The sequence below is a fragment of the Anabrus simplex genome, chromosome 8 (assembly GCF_040414725.1).
Source record: "Anabrus simplex isolate iqAnaSimp1 chromosome 8, ASM4041472v1, whole genome shotgun sequence".
Classification (NCBI taxonomy): domain Eukaryota; kingdom Metazoa; phylum Arthropoda; class Insecta; order Orthoptera; family Tettigoniidae; genus Anabrus; species Anabrus simplex.
Window position 1 is genome coordinate 207,973,348 of NC_090272.1, and position 23,141 is coordinate 207,996,488.

General features: G+C 38.9%; 1 protein-coding gene across 1 annotated transcript in view; it reads left to right on the forward strand.

Annotated features, from left to right (window-relative positions):
- Positions 1 to 23,141, forward strand: part of LOC136878983 (calpain-12) — an 83,391-nt gene that overhangs the window by 53,630 nt on the left and 6,620 nt on the right. The window contains exons 7-9 of the mRNA XM_067152644.2: positions 2,429 to 2,600; positions 9,135 to 9,246; positions 10,155 to 10,315. Of these exons, the coding sequence (XP_067008745.2) occupies positions 2,429 to 2,600; positions 9,135 to 9,246; positions 10,155 to 10,315 (445 nt within the window). The remainder of the gene's footprint in view (positions 1 to 2,428; positions 2,601 to 9,134; positions 9,247 to 10,154; positions 10,316 to 23,141) is intronic.

A 23,141-nucleotide genomic window follows, 5' to 3' on the forward strand; every position in this document is an offset into this window, starting at 1 on the left:
TGTCTTATGGCAACGATGGGACAGGAAAGGGCTAGGAGTGGGAAGGAAGCGGCCATGGCCTTAATTAAGGTACAGCCCCAGCATTTGCCTGGTGTGAAAATGGGAAACCACGGAAAACCATTTTCAGGACTGCCGACAGTGGGGTTCAAACCTAATATCTCCTGAATACTGGATACTGGCCGCACTTAAGCGACTGCAGCTATCAAGCTCAGTATATTTATTTATTTTGTAATGCTCAAATGTTAAATTGAATATATTCTTTCTAATATTATTGCTTTATATTTTGTGACTCAGCAAGCAACTTTTTTTTTAATTTTGGAACGGTGGATAGTATCACACCAATGGCATATCAACATCAGCAAAGCTGGTCCACCCTCATTTGTAATTGAAGGCAAACCAGATTATTGTCATATGTCATCATTCATGATGGTTAAGTACTAAGATACTAAGTATTGTCATTGCACCTTGAAATAATGTTATATGACCATGTTGACAGGAAAAATACTGACCTGTATCACATGTAGCACTTAGAACGAAAATTTGTTAATATAGTTCATGCAATACTGGTGAGATTTCTAAGCTGAAATATCATTACACAGCAGTTTTGCAGGCCCAACAATGATATACAATGGTGCATTCGCATTTTGAATGCACAATTTTGTCCAGTAGGAATGTCTGTTGTTGGCTAAGTAAAACCCAGAACCATGTGCATCTCTCCTACATTTCATCTTTGCAAGCAAATATATATACTTTTTCCTTTATATTGAGCTTCTCTTCTGGAAGATTTCTATTCGTTTTGTTATTGTACGAGGCATGTTTTTTAAGTAAGTACCCTTTTGATATTCTGCCAATGCAGCGCTCCAATAGGCATTCTGTGCATGCGCGCTGTGTACCTGCATCTATTGGCAAGGCAGAGACGCCATTACGGCAATAGTTGCCCTTGTGTACGTTTGTTGGCAAGCATTTGAAATGGCCTCGCCGATCGAGAGTCCCGCCGACTGTGAAGTCCGGTCTGTTATTCGTTTTCTGAGTGCAAAAGGTTTGAAAGCTATCGATATTCATCGTGAGATCTGTGCAGTTTACGGACCAAACATTATAAGCGATGGAATGGTTAGGAAATGGGTTCAAGCATTTAAAGGTGGCCGCAAAGATGTGCATGATGAAAAACGGAGTGTGCGACCTTCAGTCATTAGTGAAGATTCGGTGCAGGCAGTTGACCGAGCAGTGAGAGAAAACAGAAGCTTTACAATTACATAGTTATCTGATGTGTTTCCTCAAGTTTCTTGAAGTGTTCTTTATGAACTTGTGAGTGAATGATTAAATTACCAAAAGGTGTGCTCACGCTGGGTACCGAAAATGTTGACAGAGGAGCACAAAAGCAAACGTTTGGGTAGTGCCTTAACTTTCCTGGAGCATTACCACGAGGAAGGTGATGATTTTTTTGAATCAAATTGTAACAGGGGATGAAATCTGGGTGGCCTACATTACACCTGAATCAAAATAGCAGTCTATGGAATGGCGACATTCAACTTCACCCAAGAAAGTGAAGTTCAAGCAAACAATGTCAGCCCAGAAAATCATGTGTACCGGTACCGTGTTTTGGGACAGAAAGGGGGTGTTACTGGTGGATGTTTTGCCCTGTGGTGAGACAATCAATTCAGCAACGTATTGTGAGACCTAAACAAATTGCACCGCTCAATTCAGAACATCGGGCGAGTTGGCCATGCGCGTAGAGACGCGCGGCTGTGAGCTTGCATCCGGGAGATAGTAAGTTCGAATCCCACCAGCCCTGAAGATGGTTTTCCGCGGTTTCCCATTTTCACACCAGGCAAATGCTGGGGCTGTACCTTAATTAAGACCACGGCCGCTTCCTTCCAACTCCTAGGCCTTTCCTATCCCATCGTCGCCATAAGACCTATCTGTGTCAGTGCGACGTAAAGCCCTTAGCAAGAAAAAACAAAATCAATTCAGAACAAAAGGCGTGGCATGCTCAGTAAGGGCGTCGTTTTGCTTTATGACAATGCATGCCCACATGCGGCTCATCGAACCCAAGACCTCATCACATCATTTCGCTGGGAACAACTCGATCACCCTCCATACAGTCCTGACCTTGTACGCAGTGATTACCACTTGTTCCTGCATTTGAAGAAACATATAGCTGGCAAATGCCATGACGACGATGATGGTGTCAAGGTGGCCATCTTACAGTGGCTGACAAATCAGGCGGCCAACTACTGTGAGGATGGTATGCCAAAGCTCGTTGTATGATATGACAAGTGCCTCAATATTGGTGGGAATTATGTTGAAAAGTAGAGTGATGTACAGGCTTTCATATAAAAATAAAATTGTTAAAAAATCTCCATTATTTTTTCACTTATTTCAGAATGGTACTTACTTAAAAAAACATGCCTCGTAATTCTCTTTCCAGAGATGATACCAACTGGAGTGATATTGACTCCACTCTTAAAGATCTGCTCCTTGGTCCTCGAGACAATATAGACGCTAACGATGGTGAAGCATGGATGGAGTATAAGGACTTCAGAGGATACTTCCAGCAGGTTACTGTGGCGACGATCCTGCCTGAAGCTGATGGGAAGAAAGTAAGTATGGAAATTCTTCACTCTATTTTAGTATTACTACATGGTGCTGTGGGCACTTTTAGTCTGAAACTACAATGTTACTAAGATATTGCCCTATTCTTAAGTAGAGTAAAACTGAAATGGACTGATACATTTTCTTTCTTGTATATTTACTTGTGTTCTAGTTTGTTTACTCTTACAGTGTATCAGTATGCAACATTTAAACAATATAATTCAATTATATAAAACAAAATCCTAGTAGAGACAAGGTAGTAACATCCAAGCAGTAGAAATGAAATTTTTAAGAACATCGGTTAAAAAGACAAGAAGAGATAGAATTCAAAATATTAAAATCAGAGAAGAGCTAAATATAGAACCATTAGTACAGAACGTACAGAAAGCAAGACTGAGATGGTTCAGACATGTAAAAAGAAAGAGAAAGGAATGGGTAGCAAGAAGGGGATTGGAAAGAGAAGTTAAGGGAAAGAGACCAGTTGGAAGGCTGAGAAAAAGGTGGATGGATCAGATTTGGAAAGACATTAAAGAAGCTGGATTGGATGTGGCAGAAGTAACGGAGCATGAAAAGTGGAAGGAGAGAAAGGAGTGGAAAAGGCTTGTTAACCATACCTGGGCGACTGGAGTGGGAAATTGATGATGATGACGATGATGATGATGATGATGATGATGAGTAACATTTCAAATAAGAAAATCCGTTTATATAAGAATATACACTGAGTAGCCAAAAGTCATACGAAGACACTGAATGTGAAGTTAATAATGAGTTGCTCCTCTGCGAGCCCTCAAAACGGCAGCAATATAGTGAAGCATCAACTCTACAAGGTGTTGGAATCATTCTTGGTGGGATCTGGACTTATGCATCTTGCACTGCTACCCACAAATGGTCTTGTGTAGTTGGTATGGGGTTCACAGAGCGTACCCCAGCATCAACAGCAACCCATAAATGCTCGATTAGATTAAGATCAGGCAATCTGGAGAGCTATAAACCTATACGGTGCAGCTGCCTCCTTACATTCCTGGTAGAAATAAGTTCCTGACTCCCAACATTCGACTGGGTGGTGATTTGATTCACAGTAGCCCGTCGAGCCCCCAGTATGGTTCTATGGATGCGACGTGTTGTCCATTCGTTAAACACCTGTGGTCTTTCCGTGTGGCGGTTTACACGGGTGATAATATTCTCACTATAATATTGAAGGTCCACCCTCGACACTGCTCACCTCGGAAACCCAAATTCGCATGTAATCTCCGCAATGCTATGACCCATGCGCCGTGTGTCGATGATCATCCCACGCTCAAAGTCAGTTAACTCGCGATGTGTTGCCATCTTCACGACACTGGTACCTGTGACAGACTGCTCAGCTATGCTGCAGCTAGCTGCAATGCTCAAGGGTCATACACGACACATTTTCTAATGGGACACCTCTTCCTGTGACTTTTGGCCACTCAGTGTATTTCAGAATAAATCAACACAACCATTTATTCTTCATATAATATACTGATAATATGCATATGATTATATTTCTGTGATATATTAACCTACCTGTGGGAAGAACAGATTGGTTTAGGAACCAAACTAGACTAAGACAGGGAAGTGTATTGTCTCCACCTACATTTATAATGGTTATGGATGAAATTCTAAAGGAAACAAAGGCAACATATAGAGGGGCTATGAAAATATTGTTGTTTGCAGATGAAATAATGATCTGGGGAGTCAATAATATAGAAGTGAAAATCCAACTGGAGGCTTTAAATGATACTTACTTACTCCTCGATGCTACAGCCCGTGGAGGGCCTTGGTCTCTCGAACTATCGTAGCCCACTCCACTCGGTCGGTCGCCTTGCTTCTCCTTCTTCTTACACCCATCTTCCTGAGGTCTTCCTCCACATCATCCAGCCATCTCTTTCTTGGTCTTCCTTTCAGTCGTCGTGCCATCAGATTTATGTCATCTGCATAGGCTAGATTCTGGCTCAAATGGTTGAGCAGGGTTCCTCCTGGGTTACTAATTACTGCTTTCCTCATGACATTTTCCAGGGCTATAATTGAAATGTCATGTTTCCGTTTGCGAGTACCTTTTCCATGCCTATTTCGACGTTGTTAATCAGTCCGGCTGTTCCCTTCGAGTTCCGAAACAAGTAAAGTTTTCACAAGATGGAGTTGTTAGCCCCATGCTCAACCCCCAACCTGGAGGACCAGGGACCATTCTGTCTGGGTTACCATACCATAGCCGAGAGTATCCCGTTTTAAGGCGCTGGATACTCGCCCTCATCCATCTCCCGAAGGAGTAGGATTTGCTGGTACCGTAGGCAGCAAAACCACCAACCTGAGCGTTTCTCAGTATTTCCCATGGGCACCCACTCGGCATGTGTACCCATACTGAGACTCATCTACCAGCCATTGACCCTCCTCCTTTATCCAGGCTTGGGACTGGCGCTGGGATTTCCGTGGTATCTCCCAGTTGCGGAATTGGCTTTAAATGATGACAATGATAAATATGGTATTAAAATCAGGGTGGAGAAGAGCAAAACAGTGGTGATAAGAGGACAAAACGTTGAGGTTGTTGAATACCTCATATATTTAAGAAGTGAAATAATGATGATGCAAGGTTCGATAAGGAGATCAGTAGAGGGGTACAAGTGGGAAATATGTTCTACCACAATACAAGGAACTTAGTGTGGAAAAGAGAAGTTCCTATGAAATGTAAAGAGATACACCTATATTAACATATGCATCAGTGACTTGGACATTCAGCAAGAGTAAAATTCAGGCCAGTGAGGTGAAGTTCCTGAGGAGTACAGTAGGGAAGACAAGGAGAGACAGAGTAAAAAAAGTTGAGGTCAGAAAAAAAATGGAAATAGAAAAACTGAGTGATAAGATGGAGAAGAAGAAATTGAGATGGTTTGGACAGGTTATGAGGATGGAGGAGGGAAGGGTACCAAAAAAGTCTTGGAGGCTAAGATAGAGGGAAAGTGGGCAAGAGGAAGGCTCAGAGCAAGATGGATAGACTCTGTCAAGAACAGTATAAGAAAAAGAAAGCTGGAATGGGATACAATTTCTGAAGAGGAGTTGTGGAAGGAGAGGCAACGGTGGAGAAGAACCATCAACACCCCAACATAGCAGGAGCTGGACAAGGGGAAGTGAAGATGATGATAATATTAACATATGTGTGATATGCAGTACTTCAATCTGTTAATGTAACCAGAATTATTTATCTGATTTGATGTTACAATCTTATAATACTAAAATGTAATAATTTATTTTATAGATACTCTGCAGCCGTTATAATATTAGAATGTACTGCACTACAGTGACCTTTAGCTCAGGTGCCCATTCAATATTTTTTAAAAAATTTAAATTCTTATGCAGTGTTTCTATATTACAGTTGGGAATGAACTACAGTGAAACTTCATTAGTGCATTGCTCATTAACATGTTTTCCCGCTTAGCACATCGTAAATTCAAAGTTCCGATTCTCAATGTATTAAATCTACATGAAAATACCTCACTTATCATGCCACGAATTTTTGCTATTACTGCTTAGTACGATCACATTTTTCCTAGCCCTGGAAATGTTATTTATCATCCATTGTGAAAGGAACATGATTTCCAACTCAGGTAAGAAAGAGCCCTCGCCACAGTTGCATTATAATGGGAAAAATCCTTGAATTCCTGAACTTTGCTGGATAAGATGCAACTTCGGGGAGCAAGCCCTTAGCTTCAGGAATGTTCAGTTTTGCTTGCCGATAGCAGTGAGATTGCTGAATAATACAGTGAGCCTGTTTGTGTTTGTATTTTGCATTTCATTCAGAAATTAGAATTTTATTTTGTGCTGAGTAGTACAGTGAAGCATAATGAATACTTGTCGCCTGATAGTTTACATTTGGATTAGGAATATAATCGTGTGAAGTTGACTAGTGTGGTGCATACCTTTTTTATGGCAGCCTAGTTATGGATTTGGAAAAAATCATGAAATTCCTTACTAATGAAGACAAAATTGAAATCTATCAGTAAGTGGACTGGCACATGGATCTTTAAGCTTGCAGAGGTAGCGTGAATGTTGAAACTCTCATCTTCGAGTTTCGACTCGATCACTCTAGTTAGTTGAATCAAAATTTTGTCATTTCAAAATGGTGGCCAAAGTCAAGTCGCACATGGTCGAGGTCGAGTGTAACTTCCAATTCATTGTCCAAGAGTGTGACCAGAAAATAATGTTCAATAACCCACTGGTCGAAAATAAAATTCTTCTACTACCATTTGTTTTGGAAAGAATGTGATCTGCAATAATACTTTGATATTTTTATGCTGCCCCCCCCCCCATGAAAATGTTTTCATATTTGTTGTTTGGTGTTCGTTTTTACACCTATCAGCGCACTGTTGTTATTTTATAATCCCCAGCGGAAAAAGTTTTCACAATTGTTCTCTTATGTTTTTCATATTCTCCGCGGATCTTTAAATATGGTAGATATAGTTTTCACTGTATCCACCGATACACGACGTAAAATGCCATCATATCAAAAAAATCGTGTCTAGTTTTTATTCGTATATTCAGTAGTACATTTTCTCGCTTAACACATTCTTTTACCTTGTTCCCTGCAGATATATCTTTATGAGGTTCTATTGTAAATCAAAATCAGGTAGTTTAGTGTATCATAATTATTTCTGGAGAGGTAATTGATGAGACTGCTATGTAACCTTGATGGTGAGGGTGGTGGTGGTGATTACTATGAAGAGAATGTTCATATTGATAAGTGTATATCCGAATTTTCATCATAGTTTATCTTAGATATATTTTCAGATTACATTAGAGGATAAACTATTTTGTTGGCTCCTCAACATTATATCTTTTGAAGGTTGTCAACCTTACACTCAACTCCCAGCTTTGAGGACCAGGGACTCTTCTGTTAGGGTTACCATTCCTTAGCCGAGATAGCCTCAGTGTGTTTACACAGACTTTTCTTCAAGAGTCCAATATTAGCAGATCAAAAGTGATAGCTTCAATAGAAACCCAATCAGCTAACAAGATTAGAAAACAATGTCAGTTCTAAGGTAGATACGAGGGATATTTTTTTTTCAAGGTCCGATTGGTCACGAAATGAAATAGCAGTACAAATTTGACACTTTTCTATTAGTAACACTTACTGATACATCACAGCTATTTTTCAACATAGTCGCCTCGCAGATTGAGACATTTGTCGTAGCGTGGTACCAACTTGTCAATGCCCTCTTGATAGAACGTCGCCGCCTGCGCCTGTAACCATCTTTGTACGCCAGTCTGCAGCGCCTCGTCGGTGTCAAAACGCTGTCCTCCTAGCCAGCGTCCGCTTGCATTTCTTTGGCTTACTCGGGGAGTGCGAATGCATCCACTGTTTGGATTGCTCTTTTGTTTCTTCCATTTCAAAATGAACCCATGTCTCGTCCCCTGTGACAATTTTGTTTCAAAAATCCGGTCCTTCATCATGGTAGCGCTGGAGAAACGCTAAAGCAGCGCCCGTTCGCTGTGTTTTGTGACGGTCAGACAGCATCTTCGGAACCCATCTCGCACAAAGTTTGCGGTACTGAAGTGTCTCACTCACAATTGTGTAGAGAGCTGACCTGGAAATTTCAGGAAACGAAGCACTCAACACAGAAATTGTGAACCGACGATTTTCTCGAATTGCCTGATCCACACGCTGAGCAAGATCATCGGTTGACACACACTTCCTTCCCTGGCCGTCTGCATCATGGACGTCTGTACGCCCTTTTGTAAAGTTCCTGCACCATTGTCGCACTTTGCTGTCGCTCATGCACGTTTCACCATACACACGACTTATTCGGCGATGAATTTCGGCTGCAATGCAACCCTCAGCCTGAAGAAATCGAATTACACCGCGCACTTCACACTTGGCGGGCGAAGCGATTGTTGTAGCCATGTTTACGAGCGCGCTGCACGTTCACTACTGACGGGACTGGGGTGAGGCGCATAACGGTCATTTCAGAGACGTTGCGCAACACATCTGTGGAGCGATTCATCATATATTCGGGGGCGTTTGACTGTCGCGACCGATCGGACCTTGAAAAAAAAATAGCCCTCGTACTTCTCTGCTATCACAACTCACATCAATAAAGCTCACCCAGAAGAACATAGGAAACTTATTATTTCTTTCTATCACAAGATGAAGCCTCTACCAATAGACCAGTAATACTATCAGATAAGAAGTCAGCTCCTACTGACACTTCATAAATGTACACCGATGTGTATGCTACCCCTAAACAGGTACCTTATTTCTTCTCTGCCCCTGTCTCCCATACTCTCTTAACACCTTTGCCTTTTCTATTCTTCAATTCCTTCAGCACTCTTCCAATTTCTGCTTCCTCAGTGTGATATTCCTAGCATTAAATGTGAAATATAAATTGGTAAAGTTAAGGACAAAAGTATGAAAGTTTTTAAAATTTGGCTGAATGTTCCCTTTAAAGTGCTAATAGTTCAAGGTACATCAAATGCACAGCGTTATTCCTTATAACAATGACTGCCTATTTTATTTGTGATTTCATATTTTTCAGTTGTGTACTTCCATTGGCTGCTGGGAGCAGTATTTCAATGCTGGTGGAAGCCAACAACATACAGAAAGTTTTGCCAAAAATCCTCAATATCTCTTAACAGTAAACAGCTCCGGTAAGTTAAAATATTAGTGTAGTCTTCACTGATGGCCTTCCAGTCTTTATCTGCCCTTAATGTTACACATTGTGCCAAAGATACATATTCTGCAGTATGTCAAGTTGCTGCACCTGTCAGACATGCTCCCCAGCACCGTATTTTACTTTTCACAACTTTATTCATTTTCCATTTTCCTCTATCTTACCCCTTCCTTCCTATCTCTCATTATCATTACTGTTTTACTCTTCTTTACACTTGTTCTCATTCCATACTCTTCTATAACCTGATTCTGTAGCATCACCTTGTTTTTATACTCCCATTCCATTTCTTCCCTCTATCATCTGCAAACAGTAGGGCCTTTCCTGTGCTTTTTCTCATCTTCTCTTTTACACACTTGTGGATTTCATCCATGACTGCAAAGAAGAGTATGGGGACCAGTACACTTCCCAGCCAAAGTCCTGTTTCCACGTCAAACCATGCTGTCCTTCCTATCTTGGCCTTTACACCGCAAATGCATTTTTGTACAAAGTTTTTAAATGTACCTATAAATTCTGTTTCAATCAGTAATAATTATAAGTTACTGGTAGATGTGTTTCTTGCATAATATTTTAACTTTTTTATTTACCATAACAAGTGTTGAATACCAGTATACTGAATGGAGCAAAAGGTGAATGTTTTTAACACCTAGTAATTCTTAAGTGGTTTGCAAATACCTTAAATTAGAGCCCCTAGTTTGTACCTTCAATTCTGCTTGTTTCCTTTCTTCATTTCTCTCTCTCTCTCTCTTTATTTTTGTTGCTCAAATTCTAAAGGTGCAGCTAATTTTCAAACAGATACAGTAGAAGAAAGATAACTTGTACCCTATAATTGTTAAACTGATACATCAAACTATGAAATAATTACAGATACCACGTTCTGATTCACAGATGACGATTATATGCGCTTCCCTGGTGATGATGATGATGATGAAGAAAAAGAAGAAATTGAGAAAAAGAAGGGCAAATCTGCAGTGAGAATAGAAATGATACAAGAATTAAACCGTTCAAAATATGGAAAACTATATCAAGCTGGCCTGGCAATATACAAGGTAAGAATGATCTCTATTTGCAATCTATAGCTTCCTTAACCTGACCAATAAGCCAGCTATGAACAAGCAAGAATATGGCACACACAAAATAAAATGTTGCTTATCAACCAGAGTTCTAAATAACTTGTCAATGTGTTAAATATGATGCTGAATTACCTTTGATATGCAATTGATTGATTAATTAATTATAGGTTGAGGATTTTTCATAATTCCACTAATTTCTGCTGAACTAAAACTGCATTGTTTTTAAAGCCATTTGGAGTTGATTTACGTTAGTTTCAGTTTGGATAAAACTGCCTATTTTGGGTGTAAGCTCCTATTTTGCCTTCATCTTCATAGATCTGTAGATTGGTTGGCAGCAACTCTTCATTTCCTCATAATTCCTGCATCCTGCATCTTTCAGAATCTGGTTTAGGTACGTCAACTGAGGTCTTCCCTTGGTTCTTTTCCTTTCCACGTGTCCTTCAACTATTGTTTTTTAAAGCCTTTTATGTTCAATAAGTTGCACTTATTTTTCCTTTTCTCTCACACTCTTTGAAGAACGTCCTCATTTGTTATTTTGTCGGTCCATTTAATGTCCAGCTCCTTGGCTGAATGGTCAGCATAGTTGCCTTCGGTTCAAAGGGCCCTTGGTTCGATTTCCGGCCAGATAAGAGATTTTAACCTTAAATGGTTATTTCCTCTGGCTTGGAACTGAGTATCTGTACCATCCCCAACATTCATGCAACTCACACACTACACACAACACTATCTTCTACGACAGTTCTCATACACGGCATGCTGCCCATTCTCATTGGAAGGTCTGCCTTACACGGGCTGCACGAGGCCAAGAATAGCCACAACATGATATTAAATTAATTTTGTCCATTTTACTTTGATCATTCATCTGTAGCCCTACATCTTGAATGATTTTAGCCTCCTTTCTTCCTCAGTTTCCACAGTCCAAGTTTCATAGACATATAAAGTGATACTCCAAACATGTGCTTTCAAAAGCCTTTTCCCAATCTTGATACTGATACTGTGAGAAATTAAAAGTTCTTCTTTTTCAATCCATCAATACTGATCTGCGTTTAGGGCAGTCGCCCAGGTGGCAGATTCCCTATCTGTTGTTTTCCTAGCCTTTTCTTAAATGATTTCAAAGAAATTGGAAATTTATTGAACATCTCCCTCAGTAAGTTATTCCAGTCCCTAACTCCCCTTCCTATAAAGGAATATTTGCCCCAATTTGTCGTCTTGAATTCCAACTTTCTCTTCATATTGTGATGCTTCCTACTTTTAAAGATGCCATTCAAACTTATTCATCTACTAATGTCATTCCACGCCATCTTTCCGCTGACAGCTTGAAACATACCACTTAGTCGAGCAGCTCGTCTTCTTTATCCCAATTCTTCCCAGTCCAAACTTTGCAACATTTTTGTAACGCTACTCTTTTTTTGTAGAAATCACCCAGAACAAATCAAGCTGCTTTTCTTTGGATTTTTTCCAGTGCTTGAATCAAGTAATCCTGGTGAGGGTCCCATACACTGGAACAATACTCTAGTTGGAGTCTTACCAGAGACTTTTTTTTTTTTTTTGTTGCTAGTTGTTTTACGTCGCACCGACACAGATAGGTCTTACGGCGACGATAGGACAGGAAAGGGCTAGGAGTGGGAAGGAAGTGGCCGTGGCCTTAATTAAGGTACAGCCCCAGCATTTGCCTGGTGTGAAAATGGGAAACCACGGAAAACCATTTTCAGGGCTGCCGACAGTGGACCAGAGACTTATATGCCCTCTTCTTTATATCTTTACTATAACCCCTAAACACCCTCATAACCATGTGCAGAGATCTGTACCCTTTATTTAAAATCCCATTTACGTGATTACCCCAATGAAGATCTTTCCGCATGTTAACACCTAAGTACTTACAATGATCCCCTAAATGAACTTTCACCCGATCAATGCAAGGGACTTTAAAGTAGCCTGATTTTGACTACAAATTGTTTCTAATTGCTTTCTATTGCTTTCTATACATGTCATAAATTATTATTATTATTATTATTATTATTATTATTATTATTATTATTATTATTATTATTATTATTAAGTGTATGGAATTTACATAATGGACAAGTATATACAATATAATACAAAAGAAAAATAAGAAAAACCTGCAAAGAATACATGGTACTAAGTAGGGAACAATTACACATGGATATCTAAATTATTTATCCACTGCACTAGGGATACTGAGACATCAGCAAAGTCTTTCCAGTCTCCACCATAAGCACGCAGAGGGCATTCATCCATTATATGATCCATGGTCTGGACCAGTGCCCCACAATCACACGCTGGAGAGTCCCTGCACGTGTTCCCCGGGTGGTGCTAAGCGAGAATAATAATAATAATAATAATAATAATAATAATAATAATAATAATAATAATAATAATAATAATAATAATAATAATCTCCTGGCCAAATGGACTCAGAGAGAACTTCTGCAAATGGCCCTTCTCAGGACCAACCTGCAAAGATGTCATAAATCATATTGTATTATTGAGAGTAGTCAAATAACTATTCTCCATTTAAGGATACTAGGACATGACCATGGCACATCTTGCACCTTTGAACACGTACATTTCTAAGCTCTATTCCATTTACCAGACGGTTATGAAAATCACAACCTCCAATGGGCAAGTCTTTCTAAGCAATCTAATGCAGCACTGCCTAATTATGTACAGTGTGTATGAAAACTGACTCAATGAAAATTATTTTAACTGACACATTCTGTGCTGGCTCTGTGGTGAAGGAATAACATGCTTGCCTCTTACGCAGAGGTCCTGGAATCAATTTGCAGCCAGGTCAGGGATTTCTACCTGCATCTGATGCTCACATCCATTGGGTGTATGCCTCAAAAGAGCTGCACCACTTTGAGATGAGGACACAAGTTTACTTTTACCTGCATCTGGTGGCTGGTTCGAAATCCACTCAGCCTACATGATTACAACTGAGAAGCTATCTGACGGACAGACAACAGTCCTGGTTAGAAAGCCAAGTATAATGACTGAGAGGATATGTTGTGCCGACCACATGCCTCCTTGTGCTCTGTAGGCCTGGGCTGAACAGCGGTCGCTTGGGAAGCCGTGGCCCTTTGGGGCTGTTGCACCATTGGTTTGGTTTGGTTTGATGCATTCTGCAAGTTAGCTGCATTTAGATTATACAGTTCTTTTCAAATATCTTCTGCTATTTGAGACAAGTCAGCTTGACTAAATGGGAGTTTTACTTTGCTGATAATAAGTGACATAAGCTATTAAAAAATTGGCTGACTGTTAGATCATCAGCCCAGAGGCTGGTTGAATCCTCAAACAGCACTACCAAAGATGCAGTTTTGGAAACGGCAAAAACCAATGGCAGCTTCAAAATCAGGCGTACTAGGCAAGATGAGGAATGAGGTAATGTCCAGGTAGAGGAGGTGACTAAGACTACTGAATACATGTCAAGTACTGAAATTTACCTGTGAAAACAATGACATTTACAAAAATAACAAAGTTGAAAGCTAGAAAGACAGCTAGAAGGAGTGGAGGAGTTATATAAAATGAATGGAGAGTCACTATAGAAGCCCTTGTGTACAAAGGAAAGGATGATAAACATAAGGCAGAGAATTACAGGCCAGTCAGCTTGTCAGGTGTTGCATGTATGCACTGGGTAAGAATTCTTTCTGATTATATTAGACACATTTGTGAAATTACTAACTGGTTTGATAGAGGACAGTTCAGGTAAAGGGAAGGTTATTTTGGTGAGGCTCAACTTGTAGGATTCCAGCAAGATACAGCAGATGTTTTAGATTCAGGAGGTCAAAAAGGCTGTGTTGCTATTGACATACCTAAGGCCTATGATAGAGTAGATCATGGGAGGTGACTGCAAAAATGAGGGCAATTAGATTAGACAAAAGAGCAACTGAATGGCTGACTAAATTTCTAGAAAACAGCTCTCTGAGAATTAGAATAGTTGAAGCTTTATCTGACCCTGTATTGATAAAGAGGCAAGAGAGGGGGCTTCAACAAGGCAGTATTATAGGACATTTATTTTCTTATACACCACAGATTGTGCTGAAAGCCTGCAGTTTAATACCTTGGAACTTGATAATAGGTGCTATGAGCATGGTATGGAAATGAGCCTTTCCAAAATTAAACTGATGTAAGAAATGCATGAGAATTTAATGTCAGATTGGGGTTACAAAGCTGGAACAACAACAACATCAAAAACAACAACTTGATTAAGTATTTAGGCTGTGTTTTCTCCCAGGATGGCAGTACAAAAAGTGAGATTGAATCAAGGTACAGTAGAGCTAATACAGTGAGTTTGCAGTTGCGATCAACAGTTTTCTGTAAGAAGGAAGTCAACTCCCGGATGAAACTATCTCTGCATCAGTCTGTTTTCAGCTCAACTTGGCTTTATGAGAGTGAAAGCTGGGTGGGCTCAGGATATCTTATTCATAAGTTAGAAGTAACAGACATGAGAGTAGAGGGAATGATTACTGGTAGCAGACAGGAGCAACAGCAGGAGGGTACCCAGAATGAGGAGATAAAGGCTAAGTTAGGAATGAACTCGATGGATGAAGCTGTATACATAAACTGGCTTTGTGGTGGGGTAATGTGAGGCAAATGGAGGAGGATAGGTTACCTAGGAGAATAATGGACTCTGTTATGGATGATAAGACAAGTAGTGGGAGACCGAGATGATGGTTAGATTCAGTTTCTAATGATTTAAAGATAAGAGGTTTAGAACTAAACGAGGCCACAGAACTAGTTGCAGGTAGAGGATTGTGGTGGCGGTTTAATAAATTCACAGAGGCTTGCAGACTGAATGTTGAAAAGAATAACACTCAATAATGAAGATGTATGTATGTAAATAAAATAAAAGTTAGGAATATCAAGGATGGAATGCAATAATAAAATTACAGAATGTTGTTTATAGTATCACAGAGATGTGCAATCTGGAATTGTAAACTTTTACAAACTCAAATGTTTTTCTTCCAGAGGGATATTTTTTCTTTTCTCTTTAGTGAAGGTTATCCCTTCTTGATGATAAAAAACAGCTGTTTTCAACCTGGCTCGTGCATGCTCAATGCAGTTCATGTCCGGTGAATTAGTTGGCCAAATCATGTGGTTGATACCTACCTCTCTCATAATGTTCGTCATTATTTCATCTCACCGAGCTTGATATCTGCAGTCACTTAAGTGTGGCCAAAATTCAGTATTCAGGAGATAGTGGGCTCAAACCCCACTGTCAGCAGCCCTGAATATGGTTTTCCATCGTTTCCCATTTTCACACCAGTCAAATGCTGGGACTGTAACTTAATTAAAGTCACGGCTGATTCCTTCTGACTCCTAGCCCTATTCTGTCCCATTGTCACCATAAGACCTTTCTGTGTCGGTGCAACGTAAAGTAACTTGTAAAAAAGTATATTGCATCTCGATGATGGTGAGCATTGTCATTGATGAAAATGAATTCAGCACCATGTTCATTTCCAAAGGGTTATAGAAATGGTCAATGAATTTCATCAGTATACCGCTTGCAGTTAACATCCCTTGAGTTGGTGTCAAAGGTGTATGACAGTCATCAGTAGCGGCGACTGGGAATTAGAAGTGGGGGGGGGGGGGGGGCAAAAATGTACAGACAAGCAAAAGGTACCCTGGTTTGTGCGATATAGCAGCTGATGGGGAGAGGGGGGAGAGGGTAAAAATATATGTCGAAACTGAAAAAATAGCTATAAAATGATAAGTTTTAGATGCTCTCTGAGCAAATTTCGGCAGAGAGGTAAGGCTGACAGTTTACCAACTTAAGTGTGGTAATAATAGTCTTTTTGAAATTTTGATTCAATACAATACAACTTTCACCAAAGGAACAATATTACACGTTTTACAATTAAATGGAAGTACAGCATGATTATACAAGTAGAAATTATTTACTATTTGATTACACACTAAGAAACAAACAAACACTAAAGAGACTGCCAGACTGATGAATGCATGTGCAGGCGAGTGAATCAAACCTTCGTATCCATGTCCATGACCTTGGCAAAAAAGTATACCCCTGATACCCTTCCTCACAGCACATGCAGCGCTATGCAAATCGGTTAGCAGCGACAAACAATATTTTGTGTGTATTTCTGCTGATAATTTTGTTAATATTAAAATAAAATAAAGGAAAGAATTAGGTTATAAGACAACAGGGCTTGTACAAATTGCTTTTTTTATAATAATTCCTATAATTCCTTTTTTCATCCGGCTAAAATGAAATAGAAATGTAATGCTTTTCCACAAAGTATAGGAGCGACTGCCCCCTCTTCTACCCCCAATCACCACTACTGACAGCCATGCATAATCTTAATCCAAAGCATTACACCACCCCCTCCAAATACATGCATCTTCTGAAAAAGCTGGTACTTTCCACTGCGTCCTTTACGTCTCCAAAACCTTTAATCTATAACTGTTAAGTTCTTCAGTCTGTCAAATTTAGTTTTTTATTACATCATCATCATCCTTTCATGTATTAGACCTATAGAAGAACTCTTATGGTCTATACAGAAGATTTGCATTTTCATGCCATCTCTTCCTGGGGCGTCCCAGAGATCTCTTCCCACTGGGGCAGTAGTTTATGACTGCTTTGAGGATCCTGCTTCTGTCCATCCTGTTTAGGTGTTCTAGCCAATTTCTCTGGTATTCATAGATCTATTCCAATATAGGTCTGCTTTTAAGATCATTTAACACTTCTGTATTTCTTTTATGTTCCCACTCAGTGACACCTGCTGTTCACCAGATGTATTTCATTACAGCTGTAGTTATTCTTCTCTCATTGCATTTCCTCAGAGTCCACACCTCTCTTCCATAGCAAAGTACAGATCTTGCCAAGGTTTTGTAGATTCTTGTATGGGTGTGTTTTTGAACTAATGAATGTCTAAAATCTTTATTGATGATTCCCAAACATCTGTTGAATTTGGAGATTTTCTCAGGTATGTCCAGTTCTTCAAAGAAAGACAGCTTGTAGGCAAGGTATTTAAAATCATTTATGCTTTCCAAAATGTTGTTATTTAACCAGATCTTGCTTCTCACTGGTTTGATTATATAAAATGTAGAAAATACCTGAAAACGAAACAACTTCATTAAAACAGAATGACATGTTTTGTTCTGATTTACTAATAATTGTTGAAATGTTATAACTTCATATGAGTCAGTTAGTTCCAAAACCCAACATGTCCATGTTAAAGTGAATTAAGAAAAACTGTTATCAGTGTTAATATCAGGATCAAACCGATGAGAATATGTAATATAATAAAGGCAATAGTCTTAATTGAAATAACAACAATGACAATAATGTAGGATTTCAGTAGACTTAAATATTAATGAATGTTTGTTGGACATGTTGAGTTATGGAATGTACAAGTGGATATGTTCAGTATTGGAACAAACAACAATTGACACTATGTGATTTGGAATGGATTCTGAGGGAAATTGCAGGTTTAATACAACTAAACATTCTTATTTTCACGTTAAGTTCAAGATAGCTCTTATTTGATGACAGTGCTATATTTTACAATGCTAATGTCAATCATTGGCTCATCTTCCACTTGCTGTTGTTCTTCCTGCTCTTGGAAGTTTGCATGCCCAGAATTTGCCAGTTCCTTGTAGAAACTGAGATCTGGATTAGATCCCCATTCACTACCATAATGCTTTTTCATTAGATTTAGAATGTTATTGACTTTTGTAACCTTAAGTAAAATACCAAGCTGTATGGGTTCACTAAATGTTTGCTGTATCTTCTTGCCTCTTCTGCAAACACCTTTAGGCACCCCCAGGTTCATGAAATATGTTGATTTGCCTTAATTAATTACTGTTGTTTTGTTCCTTTGTATGATTAACCTTTCCATACAGTCACAGAGAAGACCATGTTATTTAACCTGTGATGAAAACAAGAAGCTATTTTGTTGGAGCTTTTAAAACCATCACTTTCTGTTTAGCAATAAATAAATGTGTTTTCTTTCGACTGTACTGTCATAGATGTTCCTTCGCATATTGCAAAATTATACATGTAAAGCTGGTGAATGTAGTAGGCAGCTTGATTGGGAAGATTTTTACAGCATAGCATTTTTCTGACAGTCAAAGGAGTGAGTAATTTCAGCCCCATTCTGTGTTCACAAGAGTTTGTAAAATGCCTTTGCACATAGTTTGTGATAACCAAGTTCAGCTAGCAACATATCTTTCAGTGCATATTCCTACCAGTTTTCCTACTACATCATGGCTCAGCAGCTACAATGCTGCTTTCACAGACTCAGATTCATCCATTTCACTAGTTATAAAGGCTACATGAGTGTGTACACTGGCTTCTCTATAATGAAATAAGTCACTCTCTATACACTTAACTATGCATTATTAACAGCAAACCTTTCTTACAACAATAGGCTTACAACAATGGGCCCCCCCCGAAAAAATGTATAAGCCTTGAAGAACCGGACCAAAATGATGGGAATTTTCGATCGTTTTTAAGATACCGAGCCAACAGTTAGCTGTTTATGTGCCATACCTGGACGATTTTTGTAACTAACTAAAAGAACGCTTTGAATCTCACAAGGAAACAGTTGCATCCTTACAAAACATCTTTCCACAATTGTGTATCGTAACAGATTTCGGTTCACTGGAGGCTGCTTTTAGTTTCTACGAAGGAGATCTGTCACATAGAGATTGTGCAAAGTGAGTTTATGTTGTGGAAAGAAAAGTGGAGTCAGGAAAATCCTTCAAATCTTCCCAAAATGGCTGTAAGTTCTCTAGAAAAATGTGACAAGACTTTCTTCCCCGACATTTATACCCTTCTAAAATTACTCGCCCTGTTTCTATCGCAACCGTAGAAAGAACTTCCTCTAGCCTAAGGAGACTGAAGACTTACTTAAGGAACAGCACATCTGAAAGTAGGCTTAACGGGCTTGCTTTACTCTCTATCCACAGAGACATTATAGTTAGTGATGAAGAGGTTCTTGATAAGTTTGCAAGTGTACCAAGAAACCTGGACTTCGTTTTGTAACCATTGGTGTAATGTATGTATGTATCAATCTTGGCCCCCCCCCCAAAAATATATTCTATATTCGCCACTGTTGTACATGTCAAGTTTTGGAACAGAACTGAAAACTTAAAGTTTAATATCTAAGAAATAAGAAGAGTTATGGAACAAAACATTATCACATATTAAATATAAAGCCCCAAAGATTATGAAACATACATTATCTCATTTTTAAAATTTTTGTGGACATGTTGAGTTTTGGAACTAACTGACTCAAATACTGATATAATTATGAAGATGACTGACTGACTGACTGATTGAAACTACCTCGCTCCTCATTTCCCTAGTACGCCTCTTCAGTGTCGCCCTGGGCCACTGGATGGCTAAGCTGTTGAGGTTCAAAGCCTCCAGGCTGAGCATTCATCATACAGGGAGCACTGTCGAAGGTTTCATGTCCACTTTCCCCTTCAGCGATCAGTATTTGATATGTGACTGCTTTCCTGAATTTTTTGAGAATTAAGACTTTCCCGGCATGTTGGAGAGATGTGGACTACCCATAAGACCTGCAGCCAGTCTATTGATGGAGCCTTCAGTACCTTCCTTCAACACCGTAAAGCAGCACCGTCACAACACGCTGATGACTTTGTATCGGGGATCACGATTGTTCACGAGATGTTTCAATTTCAGAAACACTCCTTGCATTTAATTTAATTTTATACAGTTTTTATATATACCTTCTCTACATTAACTCATTGATTTTTAAAAAAACTGTCAGTTAATTTTCTTCTAATTCCAAAAACTGGCAAAAACTGTTTTCGAATGTTCCTTATATTTTAACAGCCAACTTTCCCCCAACCATATTTGGCATCATCATTTTAGAATTTTTATACTTCTTCATTTGTATGTGCAAATTTCACATGCTATAATCATTATCATAAAATAACAGTAGATCCCTACACTCAGCATGGGGAAACTTGCTACATGCCCAGTGTCATGACATAAGGTTCTTCATTTTCCTGTATAACATCATAATAATTTACCAGATCACTTTACTCACACTTTTTAGTGCCATTTGCTTCAAAATTGCACTTCATCACATCATTGAGTCAATAGAATACCATTACACCTCTTATGGCACTGTGAAATGTTGTTGCATCTTTGGTTACACTGTTCCCTCCTTTTGCTCTAATGATCAAAAAAATGTTTTCAGTGCAGTCCTGGAGCAACATGGGCTATGTATAGGGCACCGAAATTTGGATGGAATTTATAAATAAAACTTGGAAACATTCTGGGCTTTGGTTTGGTTTGGTTTGGTTTGGTTTGGTTTGGTTTGGTTTGGTTTGGTTTGGTTTGGTTTGGTTTGGTTTGGTTTGGTTTGGTTTGGTTTGGTTTGGTTTGGTTTGGTTTGGTTTGGTTTGGTTTGGTTTGGTTTGGTTTGGTTTGGTTTGGTTTGGTTTGGTTTGGTTTGGTTTGGTTTGGTTTGGTTTGGTTTGGTTTGGTTTGGTTTGGTTTGGTTTGGTTTGGTTTGGTTTGGTTTGGTTTGGTTTGGTTTGGTTTGGTTTGGTTTGGTTTGGTTTGGTTTGGTTTGGTTTGGTTTGGTTTGGTTTGGTTTGGTTTGGTTTGGTTTGGTTTGGTTTGGTTTGGTTTGGTTTGGTTTGGTTTGGTTTGGTTTGGTTTGGTTTGGTTTGGTTTGGTTTGGTTTGGTTTGGTTTGGTTTGGTTTGGTTTGGTTTGGTTTGGTTTGGTTTGGTTTGGTTTGGTTTGGTTTGGTTTGGTTTGGTTTGGTTTGGTTTGGTTTGGTTTGGTTTGGTTTGGTTTGGTTTGGTTTGGTTTGGTTTGGTTTGGTTTGGTTTGGTTTGGTTTGGTTTGGTTTGGTTTGGTTTGGTTTGGTTTGGTTTGGTTTGGTTTGGTTTGGTTTGGTTTGGTTTGGTTTGGTTTGGTTTGGTTTGGTTTGGTTTGGTTTGGTTTGGTTTGGTTTGGTTTGGTTTGGTTTGGTTTGGTTTGGTTTGGTTTGGTTTGGTTTGGTTTGGTTTGGTTTGGTTTGGTTTGGTTTGGTTTGGTTTGGTTTGGTTTGGTTTGGTTTGGTTTGGTTTGGTTTGGTTTGGTTTGGTTTGGTTTGGTTTGGTTTGGTTTGGTTTGGTTTGGTTTGGTTTGGTTTGGTTTGGTTTGGTTTGGTTTGGTTTGGTTTGGTTTGGTTTGGTTTGGTTTGGTTTGGTTTGGTTTGGTTTGGTTTGGTTTGGTTTGGTTTTGTTCGTTAGCATGGTGTATGAACTCAGAAATCTTTCCTTCATTTAGTGAATCTGGGGTTGATTGTTTATTTTGTATTGGTATCCATGGTTCAGCTGCTGGGCTGAGTGGTCTGTGTGGTTCATAGGATCCTGGGTTCGATGCTGGGCTTGTTTTATCATTAATTCCGGTACCTCATCAGCCGGATAAGTTTGACATGCATTGCATGTAAGCTTTGGGAAGGCATTCTTTCTGATTATATAAGACATGTTTATTACAAGATATTAAAGATTGTCTTAATACATTCCAGGACATTCCAGGAATCATTGATGAACAAGGGAAGTGTGTATGTAAGGATCTTCAAAAGGCAGAAGTATTCAGTCAGCAGTATGTAAAGATTGTTGGTTACAAGGATAATGTCCAGATAGAAGAGATGACTAATACTAAAGAAGTATTAAAATTTATCTATGATAACAATGACATTTACAAAAAGATACAAAAGTTGAAAACTAGAAAAGTAGCTGGAATTGATAAGATTTCTGTGGATATACTAAAGACAATGGGTTGGGATATAGTACCATATCTGAAGTACTTATTTGATTATCATTTGCAAGAATGAGCTATACCAAATGAAAGGGGAGTTGCTATAGTAGCCCCTGTGTATAAAGGAAAGGGTGATAGACATAAAGCTGAAAATTACAGGCCAGTAAGTTTGACATGCGTTGCATGTAAGCTTTGGGAAGGCATTCTTTCTGATTATATAAGACATGTTTATTACAAGATATTAAAATCATTCTGTATTGATGGTTTTCACTTTACAAAGCAAATTTAATTTGTCCTCCTGTTCAATACATATATATCTCCATCTTTAAATGGCTTCAGGGATTCTCACGGATATTCATATCGATCATTTAGAACATTCTCACATCATTGGCAAGATTAACGGCATTCAACATTCAACACGTTTGTCATTTTAGACTCTCGCAATACTGGCAGCAATACAGTACTTGAACTCCTCAACTCCACTGATCCACATATAAAATTCACCATAAAGTCAGAAAACAATAATGTCTTCAAGAACCTGGATTCAACCATTACACGCAACTGCAATAACACTTTATCCTTCAATATATACAGAAAATCCACCCAGATCATCACTACTATCCAACAGACTTCTTTGCAGCAAGACATACACAAAAAATCAGCTTACAATAGTATGGTATTTAGTTCATTAACTATTCCTTTATCCCACAAGAATTACAAAAAGGAAATTAATACTATTTAAAATATTGCAGAATATAATGGCTCCAACAGAACTTTTGTAAACAGAATCATCAATAGATATAAAAGCAGACCTAAGACTACCTTATAGAAAGACTCCACTCCTAAAGAGAAGTTTTCCACTTTCACATTCCATAATACTGTAGTAGCATTTACCAAATTTCTAATGTCTTTAAAAAACATGACATCAAAATAGTGTTTAGAATCTCCCACACCAACTCTAGACTTATCTTCAATTCGCACACTGTCAACAATAATAACAATAATAGATATTTGAATTCCGGAGTTT